The sequence below is a fragment of the Muscardinus avellanarius genome, assembly GCF_963383645.1.
Source record: "Muscardinus avellanarius genome assembly, chromosome: 22".
NCBI classification, from domain to species: Eukaryota; Metazoa; Chordata; class Mammalia; order Rodentia; family Gliridae; genus Muscardinus; species Muscardinus avellanarius.
This window is the reverse complement of record NC_137808.1, coordinates 16,323,627-16,335,573: the sequence shown is the minus strand read 5'-3', so window position 1 is coordinate 16,335,573 and position 11,947 is coordinate 16,323,627. Positions and strand designations below refer to the sequence as shown.

The window sequence follows — 11,947 nt, the reverse complement described above, 5'->3', positions numbered from 1 at the left end:
TAGTAAGGACGCCAGATGACACTGCGCGGAGGTGCAGCCCGGCGCGCGACAGGCCGCCCGTTGCCGTGGAAACGGGGTCCTCGCGTCTGGGCGTCGTCATCGTGGGGCCGCCGGGCCAGCGCGCCTGCGCGGAGCGGACCGGGGCGGTTCGGCGCGCAGGCGCAGTGGCGCGGACGGGGTGGAAGGTCGGCGCGCAGGCGCAGTGGCGCGGCGCGGGGCGGGCCAGGCGCTCAGCTCCGTCCCGGCCATGGAGGCGTTCGCCGCCCGCCCGCTGGCCCTGCTGCTGCTGCTGCTGGGCGCCTGGGCCCCGGCGCCGGGCCGCGCCTCCCCGGAGGCCGTGCCGCTGGTGAACGAGGACGTGAAGCGCACGGTGGACCTGAGCAGCCACCTGGCCAAGGTGACGGCCGAGGTGGTGCTGGCGCACCCGGGCGGCTCCGCGGCGCGGGCCTCCTCGTTCCTGCTGGCCCTGGAGCCCGAGCTCGAGGCCCGGCTGGCGCACCTGGGCGTGCAGGTGAGTGCGGCGACACGTCAGCGCCCGCCCGCGCACGCGTGGCGCGCTCCGCGGGGCCGGGAGCCGCCGCCGCCGCCGCCGCCTTCCGGAGTCCTGGCTGGACGCGTGGGAACCCAGGGCATCCCAGCCGCACTCCCGCCATGAAACGGCCTCCATCAGTTGCTGAGGCTGGCCTCGCACCTGTGATCCTTCTGCCTCAGCTGCCCAAGTACGGGTTTTACAGGAGTGCACCACCAGGCCAGGGCTTGCAAGTGCTGAAGTTTTTATTATTGTTGTTGTTATTCTTTTGCGGTACCTGGATGGGACCCAGGGGCATTCTACCCCCCGGGCTGCACTCCCAGACCTATTTTCTATTTTATTTGGAAACAGGGTCTCACTAAGTTGCCGAGAGCCTCACTAAGCAGCTGAGAATGGCTTCGAACCTGCGCCATCCTCCTGTCTCAGCCTCCAAAGTGCTGGGATTACAAGCGTGCGCCACCACGCCGGGACCGAAGTTATTTTTAAGACAGACATACTGTAATCCCAGTGCTTGGGAGGCTGAGGCAGGAGAATCACTGATTCAAGGCGAGCCGTAGCAACTTAGGGAGAACCTATTTCCAAATACATACAAAAGGACTAGGGGTGTAGCTCAGGCGTGGAATGCCCCGGGCTCTATCCCCAGTGCTCGTCCCCCCGAAACCTAATTTTAAAACTCTGCCTTCCAATTGGAGAATGCTTACAAGCTAGGTTATTGTACTTAGTTCATGTCTCTTAAATTTTTATTTTACTTTAATTTTATTGTATGTTAAGGAAGCTGGGTTTGGTGGCACATGCCTGGAGTCTCGGTAAGTACTTAGGAGGTGGAGACAGGAGTTTTGCAGGGTTGAGGGCAGTGCTGTTAACTTAGACCCTTAAAGAAAAAGGGCAAGAGTTGTAGTTCAGAGGTAGAATGACCTTGGGTTCAATCCCGGCACCACAAAAACAAAATAATAGTTTTGGTAATGGAGGACACTTGAAATACATCATGAAATGCTATTTGTCATCATCTTCCTCTTGTGTGTGTGTGTGTGTGTGTGTGTGTCTGTCTGTCTGTGTGTGTGTTACCAGAAATGGAACCCAGGGGCTTTCTACCTCCAGGCTATACACCCAGACCTATTTTATATCTTATTTGGAAACAGGGTCTCACTAGGTTGCCGAGAGCCTCACTCAGTAGCTGAGGCTGGCTTTGAACCTGCACGATCCTCCCGTCTCAGCCTCCCAAGGGTGGGGATCACAAGCGTGCGCCACCACACCCAGCAAAATGCTATTTATCTTCTATGCATATGCATATATATGTTTTGTTTTAGTGGTGGTGGTACTGGAGGTCGAACCCATGGGCATTCTACTTCTGAGCCATCCCCCAGAGCTGTTTTGTTTTTCATTCTGAAACAGTCTCACTAAGTCTCATCAAAGGGCCTTGCTTAGTTGCCCAGGCTGGCCTTGAACCTGCATTCCCCCTGTCTCAGCCTCTGGAGTACTGGGATTGCAAGTATATGCTACCACATTTAACTGGCATATGCATATTTCTTTTTGTGTTTGGTTTTGGGTACTAGGGATTGAACCTAGAGGCGTTCTATCTCCCAAGCTACACCCCCAGTCCCATTTTATTTCTTTATTTGGAAACGGTTTGAACTAGGTTTCTGAGAGCTTTGCCAAGGCTGGCTTTGAACCCGCAATCCTCCTGTCTCCGCCTCACAAGTACTGGGATTACAAGTGTGCCCCATCGTGCAGACATTGTTTTTTTTTTTGTTTGTTTGTTTGTTTTTGTTTTGTTTTGTTTTTTGGTACTGGGGGTGGAACCCAGAGGCTTTCTACCTCCGGGCTGTACTCCCAAACCTATTTTATACATTATTTGAAAACTGGGTCTCACTAAGTTACTGAGAACCTCACTAAGTAGCTGAGGCTGGCTTTGAACCTGTGCCGTCCTCCTGTCTCAGCCTCCCAAGCGCGGGGAAGACAAGCGTGCGCCCCCACGCCTGGCTGTTAATGTAGACATTCTAAGTCAGCTGACTAAATGTTAAATGCAAGTTTAGAAACCAAAAGACAACAACAATAATAATAATCTGTTTTGTGTGTGTGTTATCAGGTGAAGGGAGAAGAGGAAGAAGAGAATAATCTGGAAGTACGAGAAACAAAAATCAAGGGTCAGAGGTAAGCTGGTGAACAGGCTGCTCGACAGGCGTTTCTGAAGAGCGTCGGCAGCTTTTTGGGATAAAGTGGAGCCAGGTACCAAAGTTCCTGAGGTTGCTAGCTTGGAGTTGGCTGGATGGTAGCAGTAACAGAGGTGGGGACTTGGTCATAAAAAGCATTGGAGAGCCGGGCGTGGAGGCGCACGCTTGTGATCCCGGCATTCCGGAGGCTGAGACCAGAGGATCATGGTTCGAGGACAGCCTCAGCTACTTAGTGAGGCCCTTTGCAACTCAGTGAGACCCGGTTTCAAAATAAAGAATAAAAAATAGGGCAGGGGGTGTAGCTCGGAGGTCGAATGCCCCTGGGTTCCATCGCCAGACCTGCAAAATAAAGAAAAATAAAAGGCATTGGAGAGCCAGGTGTGAAGGCGCACACTTGGAATCCCACTACTGGCTGAGACAGGAAGATGGCAGGTTTGAGGCCCCAGCCTCAGCAACTCTTGTCTCGAGACCCCGTTTCAAAATAAAAATGCAAAATAGGGCATTGAGAGTAGCTCACAGGTAAAATGCCCCTGGGTTCAAGCCCCAATGTCACCAAAGAGAAGAGGCAGAGTTTGGATTTGAAGCCAAGACTTGGAGAAGGCTGTCCCGGGAAAAGCCGTGTAGCTTACTGTATCGCAGTAAACTGGCTGGTGTCAGGGCTGATGGGGGACTCCTGAAGGAGCAGGAGAACAGAAGCTGCCGTGGGGAACCTGTGTGTGTGAGAGCCGTGCTGGGGATGGGAGCCAGGCACTCCACCTCTGAGCTACACCCCAGCCCTGTTTTGTTCTTTATTTTGAAACAAGGTCCCATTAAGTAGGCCTCCCAGGTGGCTGAGGCTGCCCGCTCTCCTTCCTCCCCCTAATTCTGTTTCTTTTCTCTTTCAGTGGGAGATTCTTCACGGTCAGACTCCCAGTAGCCCTGGATCCTGGGAGCAAGGTGTCAGTCATCGTGGAAACAGTTTATACCCACGTGCTTCAGCCGTACCCAACCCAGATAACCCAGTCTGAGAAGCAGTTTGTGGTGTTTGAGGGCAACCACTATTTCTACTCTCCCTACCCCACAAAGACCCAGACCATGCGGGTGAAGCTTGCTTCCCGGAACGTGGAGAGCTACACCAAGCTGGGCAACCCCACGCGCTCCGAGGACCTCCTGGACTACGGGCCTTTCAGAGATGTCCCCGCCTACCGCCAGGTAGGCACAGCCGGGGCCAGCCTGTGCTGTCTGCCTGCCCTTTTATACAGGGTCTCACTGAACCGACGTGACCTCCAGCCGACAGGCCTCCAAAAGCCAAAGTCAGGGCCGGGCGTGGTGGGCGCGCTTGTCATCCCCGCGCTTGGGAGGCTGAGACAGGAGGATCACGCAGGTTCGAGGCCAGCCTCAGCTACTGAGTGAGGCTCTCAGCAACTTAGTGAGACTCTGTTTCCAAATGAAATATAAAATAGGTCTGGGTGTATAGCCCGGAGGTAGAAAGCCTCTGGGTTCCACCCCCAGTACCACCAAAACAAAAAAAAAAGCAACCACCCAAAGTCAATCGAGTTGACTTTTTTTTTTAACCTTACTGAGGATGAAACCCAGGGACATTCTACCTCTGAGCTACACCCCCAGCCCTATTTTTTTATTCTTTATTTTGAAACAGGGTTTCACTGAGTTGCAAAGGGCCTCACTGAGTAACCGAGGCTGGCCTCAAACTGTGACCTCCTGCCTCAGCCTCCCGAATGCTGGGATTGATTGTTAGGCTGCCAAGACTTTGACCCGCCTGCCTCCCGCCTAGGATCCCTTCAGAGTGCACTACGAGAACAACAGCCCCTTCCTCACCATCACCAGCATGACGCGCGTCATCGAGGTCTCACACTGGGGCAACATTGCCGTGGAGGAGAGCGTGGACCTGAAGCACACGGGGGCCGTCCTCAAGGGGCCCTTCTCCCGCTACGATTACCAGCGGCAGCCTGACAGCGGGATAGCCTCCATCCGCTCGTTTAAGGTACGGCACTGCTCTCGCCGTGGACGCGAACGCGGCCCCCCTTAGCTGCTGCTCCGCTGGGGGCTGGACCCCGGGGCTGTTTGAAACGGGGTCTCCTGGGTAGCTGAGAATCTCACACCGGCCGAGGCTGTCCTGGACACCTGCCGTCCTGCCTCGGCCTCCCAGGGCCTGGGCTCACAAGCGTGTGCCGCCACGCCTGGATTTTAATTTTTAGTTTGAAACAGGTCTTCTAGGTTGGCGTGGGTCGTGCTAAGCTTCTGAAACTGACCTTGAGCCTGTGATCTTCCTGCTCAGCCTCCCGTGAAGTGGGATCGCAGGTGTGGACTCCACACCTCCGGCTGGCAGAGCTCTTGAGTAACAGAAGTCATTCTTAGAAAAACTTACTTATTACCCTTGATGGAGAAGTAGGTTCAGTTTCTAGAAATTTTGAAACCACGGTGGAAGTTCAGGCTTCTTAACTTGTGTATAGTTTGGGAGCGATTAATTAAGTAGTAAGGAAGGTCGTGTTACAGAAGGTTTTAAGATCCTTTCCGGCCCTGCATGGTGGCGCAAGCTCGTAATCCCAGCCTGTGGGTGACTGACACAGGAAGGTCACAAGTTTCCAGCCAGCCTCCGCTACTTAGGCCCTCCACGACTTAGTGAGACCCTGTTCCAGAATAAAAAATAGGGCTGGGGATGGAGCTCGGAGGTAGTACTGCCCCCCAAAAAAAGATCATTTCCAGCTGGCCATGGTGGTGCATATCTGTAAACCTAGCACTTGGGAAGGCTGAAACAGGAGGATCACGGGTTTGAGGCCAGCCTCTGCAATTTATTGAGGCCCTGAGCAAATCAGACTGTTTGAAAATAAAAGAAATGAAAGCTGGGCCTGGTGGCGGACGCTTGTCATCCCCGCGCTTGGGAGGCAGAGACAGGAGGATGCGCAGGTTCAAAGCCAGCCGCGCGTGCTGGCTTAGGAGACCCTGTTTCCAAATAAAAATGTAAAAATAGGTCTGGGAGTGTAGCCCAGAGGTAGAAGGGCTTCCAGGAACCCCAGTACCACCAAAAAAAATAAAAAATAAGTTAATAAAGTGAAAAGGGTGGCTGAAGCTCAGAGGTGGATGCCCCGGGCTTCACTGCCCAGCCCCACACACAGCACTGGTTCCCTGGCTGCCTGTCCTGGCGGGCGCCCTTCGTCTCCGAGTGCTGCAGGAGGCCGCGCCCTCTCTTGCAGACCATCCTCCCCGCCGCAGCTCAGGATGTTTACTACCGGGACGAGATCGGCAACGTCTCCACCAGCCACCTCCTCGTCTTGGACGACTCCGTGGAGATGGAGATCCGGCCTCGCTTCCCGCTCTTTGGCGGGTGGAAGACACATTACGTCGTGGGCTACAACCTCCCGAGCTACGAGTACCTCTACAACTTGGGTGCGTCTTCGGTCTAGTAAGACTAGAGTAGCGGGAGAGGAAGTAGCCGCTGCTTTTAGTTTCTTCCTTTGGTAGTGGGGATTGAACCTAGAGACAGTCCACCTCCGCGCTACACCCCATCCCAGCACGAGTTCTTTATTTGGATACAGGATCTCATCGGGTTTCTGAGGGCCTCGCTCCCTTGCCAAGGCGCTGGCTTTGAACCTGTGGCCCTCCTGTCTCGGCCTCCCAAGTGCTGGGGTTATGAGCATGCGCCACCACACCCGGCAAGTGACTGCTTGCTTTTTGCGTTGTTCTTTTCCTTCTGGGGATGGAACCCAGGGGCGCTCTGCCTCTGAGCTACACCCCAGCCCTGTTTTTTATTTATTTATTTATTTATTTATTTATTTATTTATTTATTTATTTTTGGTGGTACTGGGGGTGCAACCCAGAGGCTTTTTACCCCCGGGCTATACTCCCAGACCTTTTTTATATTTTATTTGGAAACAGGGTCTCACTAAGTTTTTAAGTAGCCAGCCCTGTTTTTTATTTTGAATCAGCGTCTTGCCTCAGACCTATGATCCTCCAGTCTCAGCCTCCCTAGTACTGAATTACAGGCCTGCAGCACTCTGCCTAACTGCATTTTTGTTGATGGGGAGGAGCGTTGTCTCTTCTCAGGAAGGCTGGGCTATAAAAACAATGTTCTTGTTTGTTTTCATACCGGGAGAACCCAGGGGTGCCCTGCCTCCAGCCACCATCCCGCCCTCCGTTCGTGCTTCTTGTGATGTTGCTGAGGCTGTCCTCGGAGGATGGGCCTCCTGCCTGGGCCTCCTGGGGGCTGAATGCAGGCGTGCGCCGGGTCCTGTCTGCTGTGCTCACGTGGCCGCCTTTTGTGTGGCCCCTTAGGTGACCAGTATGCACTCAAGATGAGGTTTGTGGACCACGTATTTGATGAGCAAGTGATAGACTCTCTGACGGTGAAGATCATCTTGCCTGAAGGTGCCAAGTGAGTGTCGGCGGCTCCTCGCGCGCCGTCCCGGGGCGTGCCAAGCCAGACCGCCAGCCCTTTTTAATTCGAGGCCAGCTTCAGCTACGTAGTGAGGCCCTTAGCAACGCAGTGCGACCCTGTTTCAAAGCAAAGAATACAAAATAAGGCTGGGGGTGTAGCTCGGAGGCAGAATGCATCTGGGTTCCATCCTCGGGCCACACACACAAAATAAATAGATACATAAATAAATAAAAGGGCCGGGTTGTAGCTGGGAGGTAGAAGGCCTCTGGGTTCTATCCCAGCAACACAGAGACGGGAAGCAGGCTGTGGCGGCGGCGGCAGTCACCTTGCCGGCCCGTGGCCGGGGCGCCCAACCCGTACCCGTTTGCCAGCATGGTCAGTGGGGCCCGTGTGCTCTCCGCCTCCAGGAACATCCAGGTCGACAGCCCCTATGAGATCAGCCGGGCCCCGGACGAGCTGCACTACACCTACCTGGACACCTTCGGCCGCCCGGTCATCGTGGCCTACAAGACCAACCTGGTGGAGCAGCACATTCAGGACATCGTGGTGAGCGGGCGGGCAGGCGGCCGTCCTCCCCGCGCCGTCCTCCCCGCGCCGTCCTCCCCGCGCCGTCCTGATGCCTGCGCTCCGCTTGGCAGGTGCACTACGCCTTCAACAGGGTGCTGATGCTGCAGGAGCCCCTGCTGGTGGTGGCCGCCTTCTACATCCTCTTCTTCACCGTCATCCTCTACGTCCGCCTGGACTTCTCCATCACCAAGGTGCCTCCCGCCCTCGGCCTCTAGGGCCGCACTCTCTTCTTGTTTTTCCTGGTTCTGCTTTTGGGTTTTTGGTACCAGGAATGGAACCCTGGGGTGTTCTACCTCCAGGCTACACCCTCAGCCTGTTTTGCTTGTTTATCTACTTTTGTGGTGCTGGGAATTGAACCCAGAGGTGCACTACGTCCCTAGGTTGCTTCTTTATTTGGAAATAGGGTCTCACTGGGACGCTGCAAGCCTCAAGTTGCTGGGCTGGCTTCAAACCTGTGGTCCTCAGGCCTGGTCTCAGCCTCCTGACACTCGGGTCACAAGCCTGGCCCCGCACCTGGCTTTCGTTTCTGTTTTGAGACGGAGTCCGGCTCAGTTGCTGAGTCTCGCAACGTTGCTTAATCTGGCCTCAAATGTGTGCTTGTCCTATCTCAGTTCCAAGTACTGGGATGATAGATGTGTGCCACCACTACTAGCCGCGCGCACGCGTGTGTGTGTGTGTGTGTGTGTGTGTTACTACACATGGAACCCAGGGGCATTCTACCTTCAGGCTACGCCCCCAGGCCCCCTTTTTTATTTTTTATTTTGAAACAGTCTCACTGGGTGGTACAGTGCCTCACTAAGTAGCTGGCACTGTCCATGACCTGCGATCCCCCTATCTTACCTCCCACATGCTGGGATTCTGGCCTACTTTTATCTTTGGTTGTGCTCTGGATTAAACCTAGAGGCATTCTGCCTTTAAGTCCCATCCTCAGGCCTATTTTCTTTTGAACGGGGTCTTGCTAGGTTGTGCAGGGCCTCACTAAGTTGCTGAGGCTGGCTTCCAACTTACAGTCCTCCAATCTCAGCCTTCCCAGTACTGAGATTGAAAGCATATGTGAGGCCGGGCGTGGTGGCGCACACTTGTAATCCCAGCATTCAGGAGGCTGAGACCGAAGGATCGCAGTTCGTGGACAGCCTCAGCTACTTACACCCTCCGCAACTCAGTGAGACCCTGTTTCAAAATAAAGAATGAAAAATAGGGCAGGGGGTGTAGCCTGGAGGTCAAATGCCCTGGGTTCTGTCCCCAGACCCTCAAAAAAAACCAAAAAAAAAAACAAAGCATGTGTCACCATGCCCAGCTTTATTTTCATTTTGGAGCAAGGAGGATCTGGCTAAGTTGCTGAGGCTGCCTCAGCCGCGGTCCTCCTGTCTCGGCCTCCCAAGCACCTGGATTCCAGGCGCATGCTACCGCGCCCGGCCAACCTCACAAGAATGACTGGTGGCGGCGGGTTTTCCTTGGGATGTGAGGTTGGAGCAGGCTCAGACCTGAATGTTGGCAAACGTGTCTCCTCCCTCGCGCCCTCCCCAGGACCCGGCTGCAGAGGCCAGGATGAAGGTGGCCTGCATCACAGAGCAGGTCCTCACGCTGGCCAACAAGAGGATAGGCTTGTACCGACACCTGGACGAGGCCATCAACAGGTACAAGCAGTCCCGGGACATCTCCACCCTCAACAGCGGCAAGAAGTGCTTGGAGACGGAGCACAAGGCCCTGACCAGCGAGATCGCGCTGCTGCAGTCCCGGCTCAAGACCGAGGGCTCTGACCTGTGTGACAGAGTGAGTGGGCCGCGGCGGGCCCCTGCGCTGCCGACGGGGAGGCCGGGAGCTCGGGGACCACAGGGCATGCACACCTGTAGGCCCAGTGCTTGGGAGGCTGAGACAAGAGGATTGCAGGTTCAAGGCCGGTATCAGCAACTTTGTAAGACCCTCTTTTTTGTGTGTGGTACTGGGGATTGAACCCCAGGATATTCTACCTCTGAGTTAAACTTCCAGACCTGTTTTATATTTAATTTGAACAGGATCTTGCTAGGTTGATGAGTCTCATTTGCTGAGACTGTCCTCCTGTCTTAACCTCCAAGCACTGGGATTACATGCATGCGTACCACACCTGGCACAAGACCATCTTTTGAGATAAGAAAAATAAAAAGGTCAAGAAGACCAGGAATCGTGTCACTTACCTGTAATCTCAGTTCTTGGGAGGCTGAGGCAGGAGGATCACAGGTTGGAGGCCGGCCTCAGCAACTTAGCAAGACTGAACACCAGTTGAAAATAAAAAACTGGGTTAGGGTGAGCCGGGCAAGGTGGTGCACGCTTTTAATCCCAGCATTCAGGAGGCCGAGCTAGTTAGTGAGGCCCTTTGCAAGTCAGCGAGACCCTGTTTTATTTTTATTTAGTATTTGCGGGTCAGGAGATGGAACCCAGGAGCATTCGACCTCTAAGCTACATCCGCCCTATTTTTTATTTTTTATTCTTTATTTTGAAACAGGGTCTCACTGAGTTGCGGAGGGCCTCACTAAATAGCTGAGGCTGTCCGCGAACCGCGATCCTCCTGTCTCAGCCTCTCAAATGCTGGGATTACAAGCGTGCGCCACCAAGTCCAGTTGTGTGAGACCCTGGTTTTTTTTTTTTTTTTGGTGGTACTGGGGTTCCTGGAAGCCCGTCTATCTCCGGGCTACACTCCCAGACCTATTTTATTTTTGGAAACAGGGTCTCCTAAGCCAGCGCAGCTGGCTTCAAACCTGTGCGATCCTCCTGTCTCTGCCTCCCAAGCGCTGGGATTACAAGCGTGCGCCACCACGCCCAGCCCGTTTTAAAAAAAGAATAAAAGATAGGGCTAGGGTGTAGCTCGGAGGTAGAATGCCCCTGGGTTCCACCCCCAGTACCACAAAACACACACACACACACACAAACACACAAACTGGGCTGAGGTATAGCTCAGAAGTAGAATGCCTCTGGGTTCAGCCCCCAGTGCCAAAAGCCACAGCAGGCTTGGGCTCTGGTCTGCCCTTGTGGGCGCACGCGCCACCTGTGCCCTGGGCGGTGGTGTGCGAGCCCCGCTGCTGGGCCTGGTGAGGCGCCGCTTCCTTCCCCACACAACTGCTTCATACCGCTCGCTGAAACTTTTTTTTTTGTACTAAAGATTGAAACCAGAAACATTCTACCTTGGAGATACACCTCCAGGTATTTTAGTTTTGATTTTGAAACAGGGTCTTACTGAGTTGCTGAGACAGACCTCAGACCTTTATCTTCCTGTCTCAGCCTTGTAAGTACTAGGATTATTGCCATGGTCCACCATGCCCAGCTGGGTTTTTTTTTGTTTTGTTTTGTTTTGTTTTTTTGGTGGTACTGGGGTTCCTGGAAGCCCTTCTACCTCCAGACTACACTCCCAGACCTATTTTATATTTTTATTTGGAAACAGGGTCTCTTAAACCAGCGTGGCTGGCTTCGAACCTGTGCGATCCTCCTGTCTCCGCCTCCCAAGCGCGGGGATTATAAGCGTGCGCCACCACGCCTGGCCCCGCTGTTATTTTTTAATTTTGAAACGGTGTCTCACTATTTTGCTGAGTCTGGCCTCAAACCTGCAAACCTCCTGTCCTGACCTCCAAGTTCTTGGGCCCCCGGGTCTGCGCCACCACACCTGGCCTGGACTGAGCGCTCTGCTCCATGGGCAGCTGGGCCTGGGACGCGGCGGGCCTGCTGAGCGGGGCCCGAGAACTTCCTCACGCCATCCCGCTCTCGTTCCGGTAGGTGAGCGAGGTGCAGAAGCTGGACGCCCAGGTCAAGGAGCTGGTGCTGAAGTCTGCGCTGGAGGCCGAGCGGCTGGTGGCCGGCAAGCTCAAGAAGGACACGTACGTGGACAACGAGAAGCTCATCTCTGGGAAGCGCCAGGAGCTGGTCGCCAAGATCGACCACATCCTGGACGCGCTGTAGCTGCGGCCGCGGGCGGGCGGGCGGGAGCCCGGGCCACCGAGGGCCCCCAGAGAGCAGGCGCGCCTGGCCAGGCGGGAGCCAGCCTGCCTTCTTCCTTTTTTTCTATTTCCTTTTTAAACTCCAAAAGAATCTCATTAAAAGCCAGTTGTCGTTGTGTTTTGAACAAAGGCAGCTTTCATGGTCAGGTTCGTATTCTACAGTTCGGGATATTTGTTCAGCTTGTCAGCCCCTTTTGCACCTTTTAATTCGTTTGTTTGATTATTTTGTGTGTATCTTTTTCTTATTTTAAGTGTGTATGGCCAAAAGAAAAAAAGAGGGACTATGAATGTGTCCATTTGGTCTGTTGAAAAGCCCTCTCTAGCCAGGTCTGGTGGCACAAAA

The 11,947-nt window shown here is 54.2% G+C and overlaps 1 protein-coding gene across 1 annotated transcript; it reads left to right on the top strand.

Annotated features, from left to right (window-relative positions):
• Positions 1-238: 238 nt before the first annotated feature.
• RPN1 (ribophorin I) lies at positions 239-11,566 on the top strand (the record flags this gene model as incomplete). Its single annotated transcript, XM_080718268.1, has 10 exons — positions 239-511; positions 2,616-2,680; positions 3,585-3,891; positions 4,472-4,681; positions 5,892-6,084; positions 6,970-7,069; positions 7,480-7,618; positions 7,711-7,830; positions 9,167-9,412; positions 11,384-11,566. The coding sequence occupies exons 1-10, from the start codon at positions 248-250 to the stop codon at positions 11,564-11,566; spliced, it is 1,827 nt and encodes a 608-aa protein (XP_080574394.1). The 5' UTR covers positions 239-247.
• Positions 11,567-11,947: the final 381 nt, after the last annotated feature.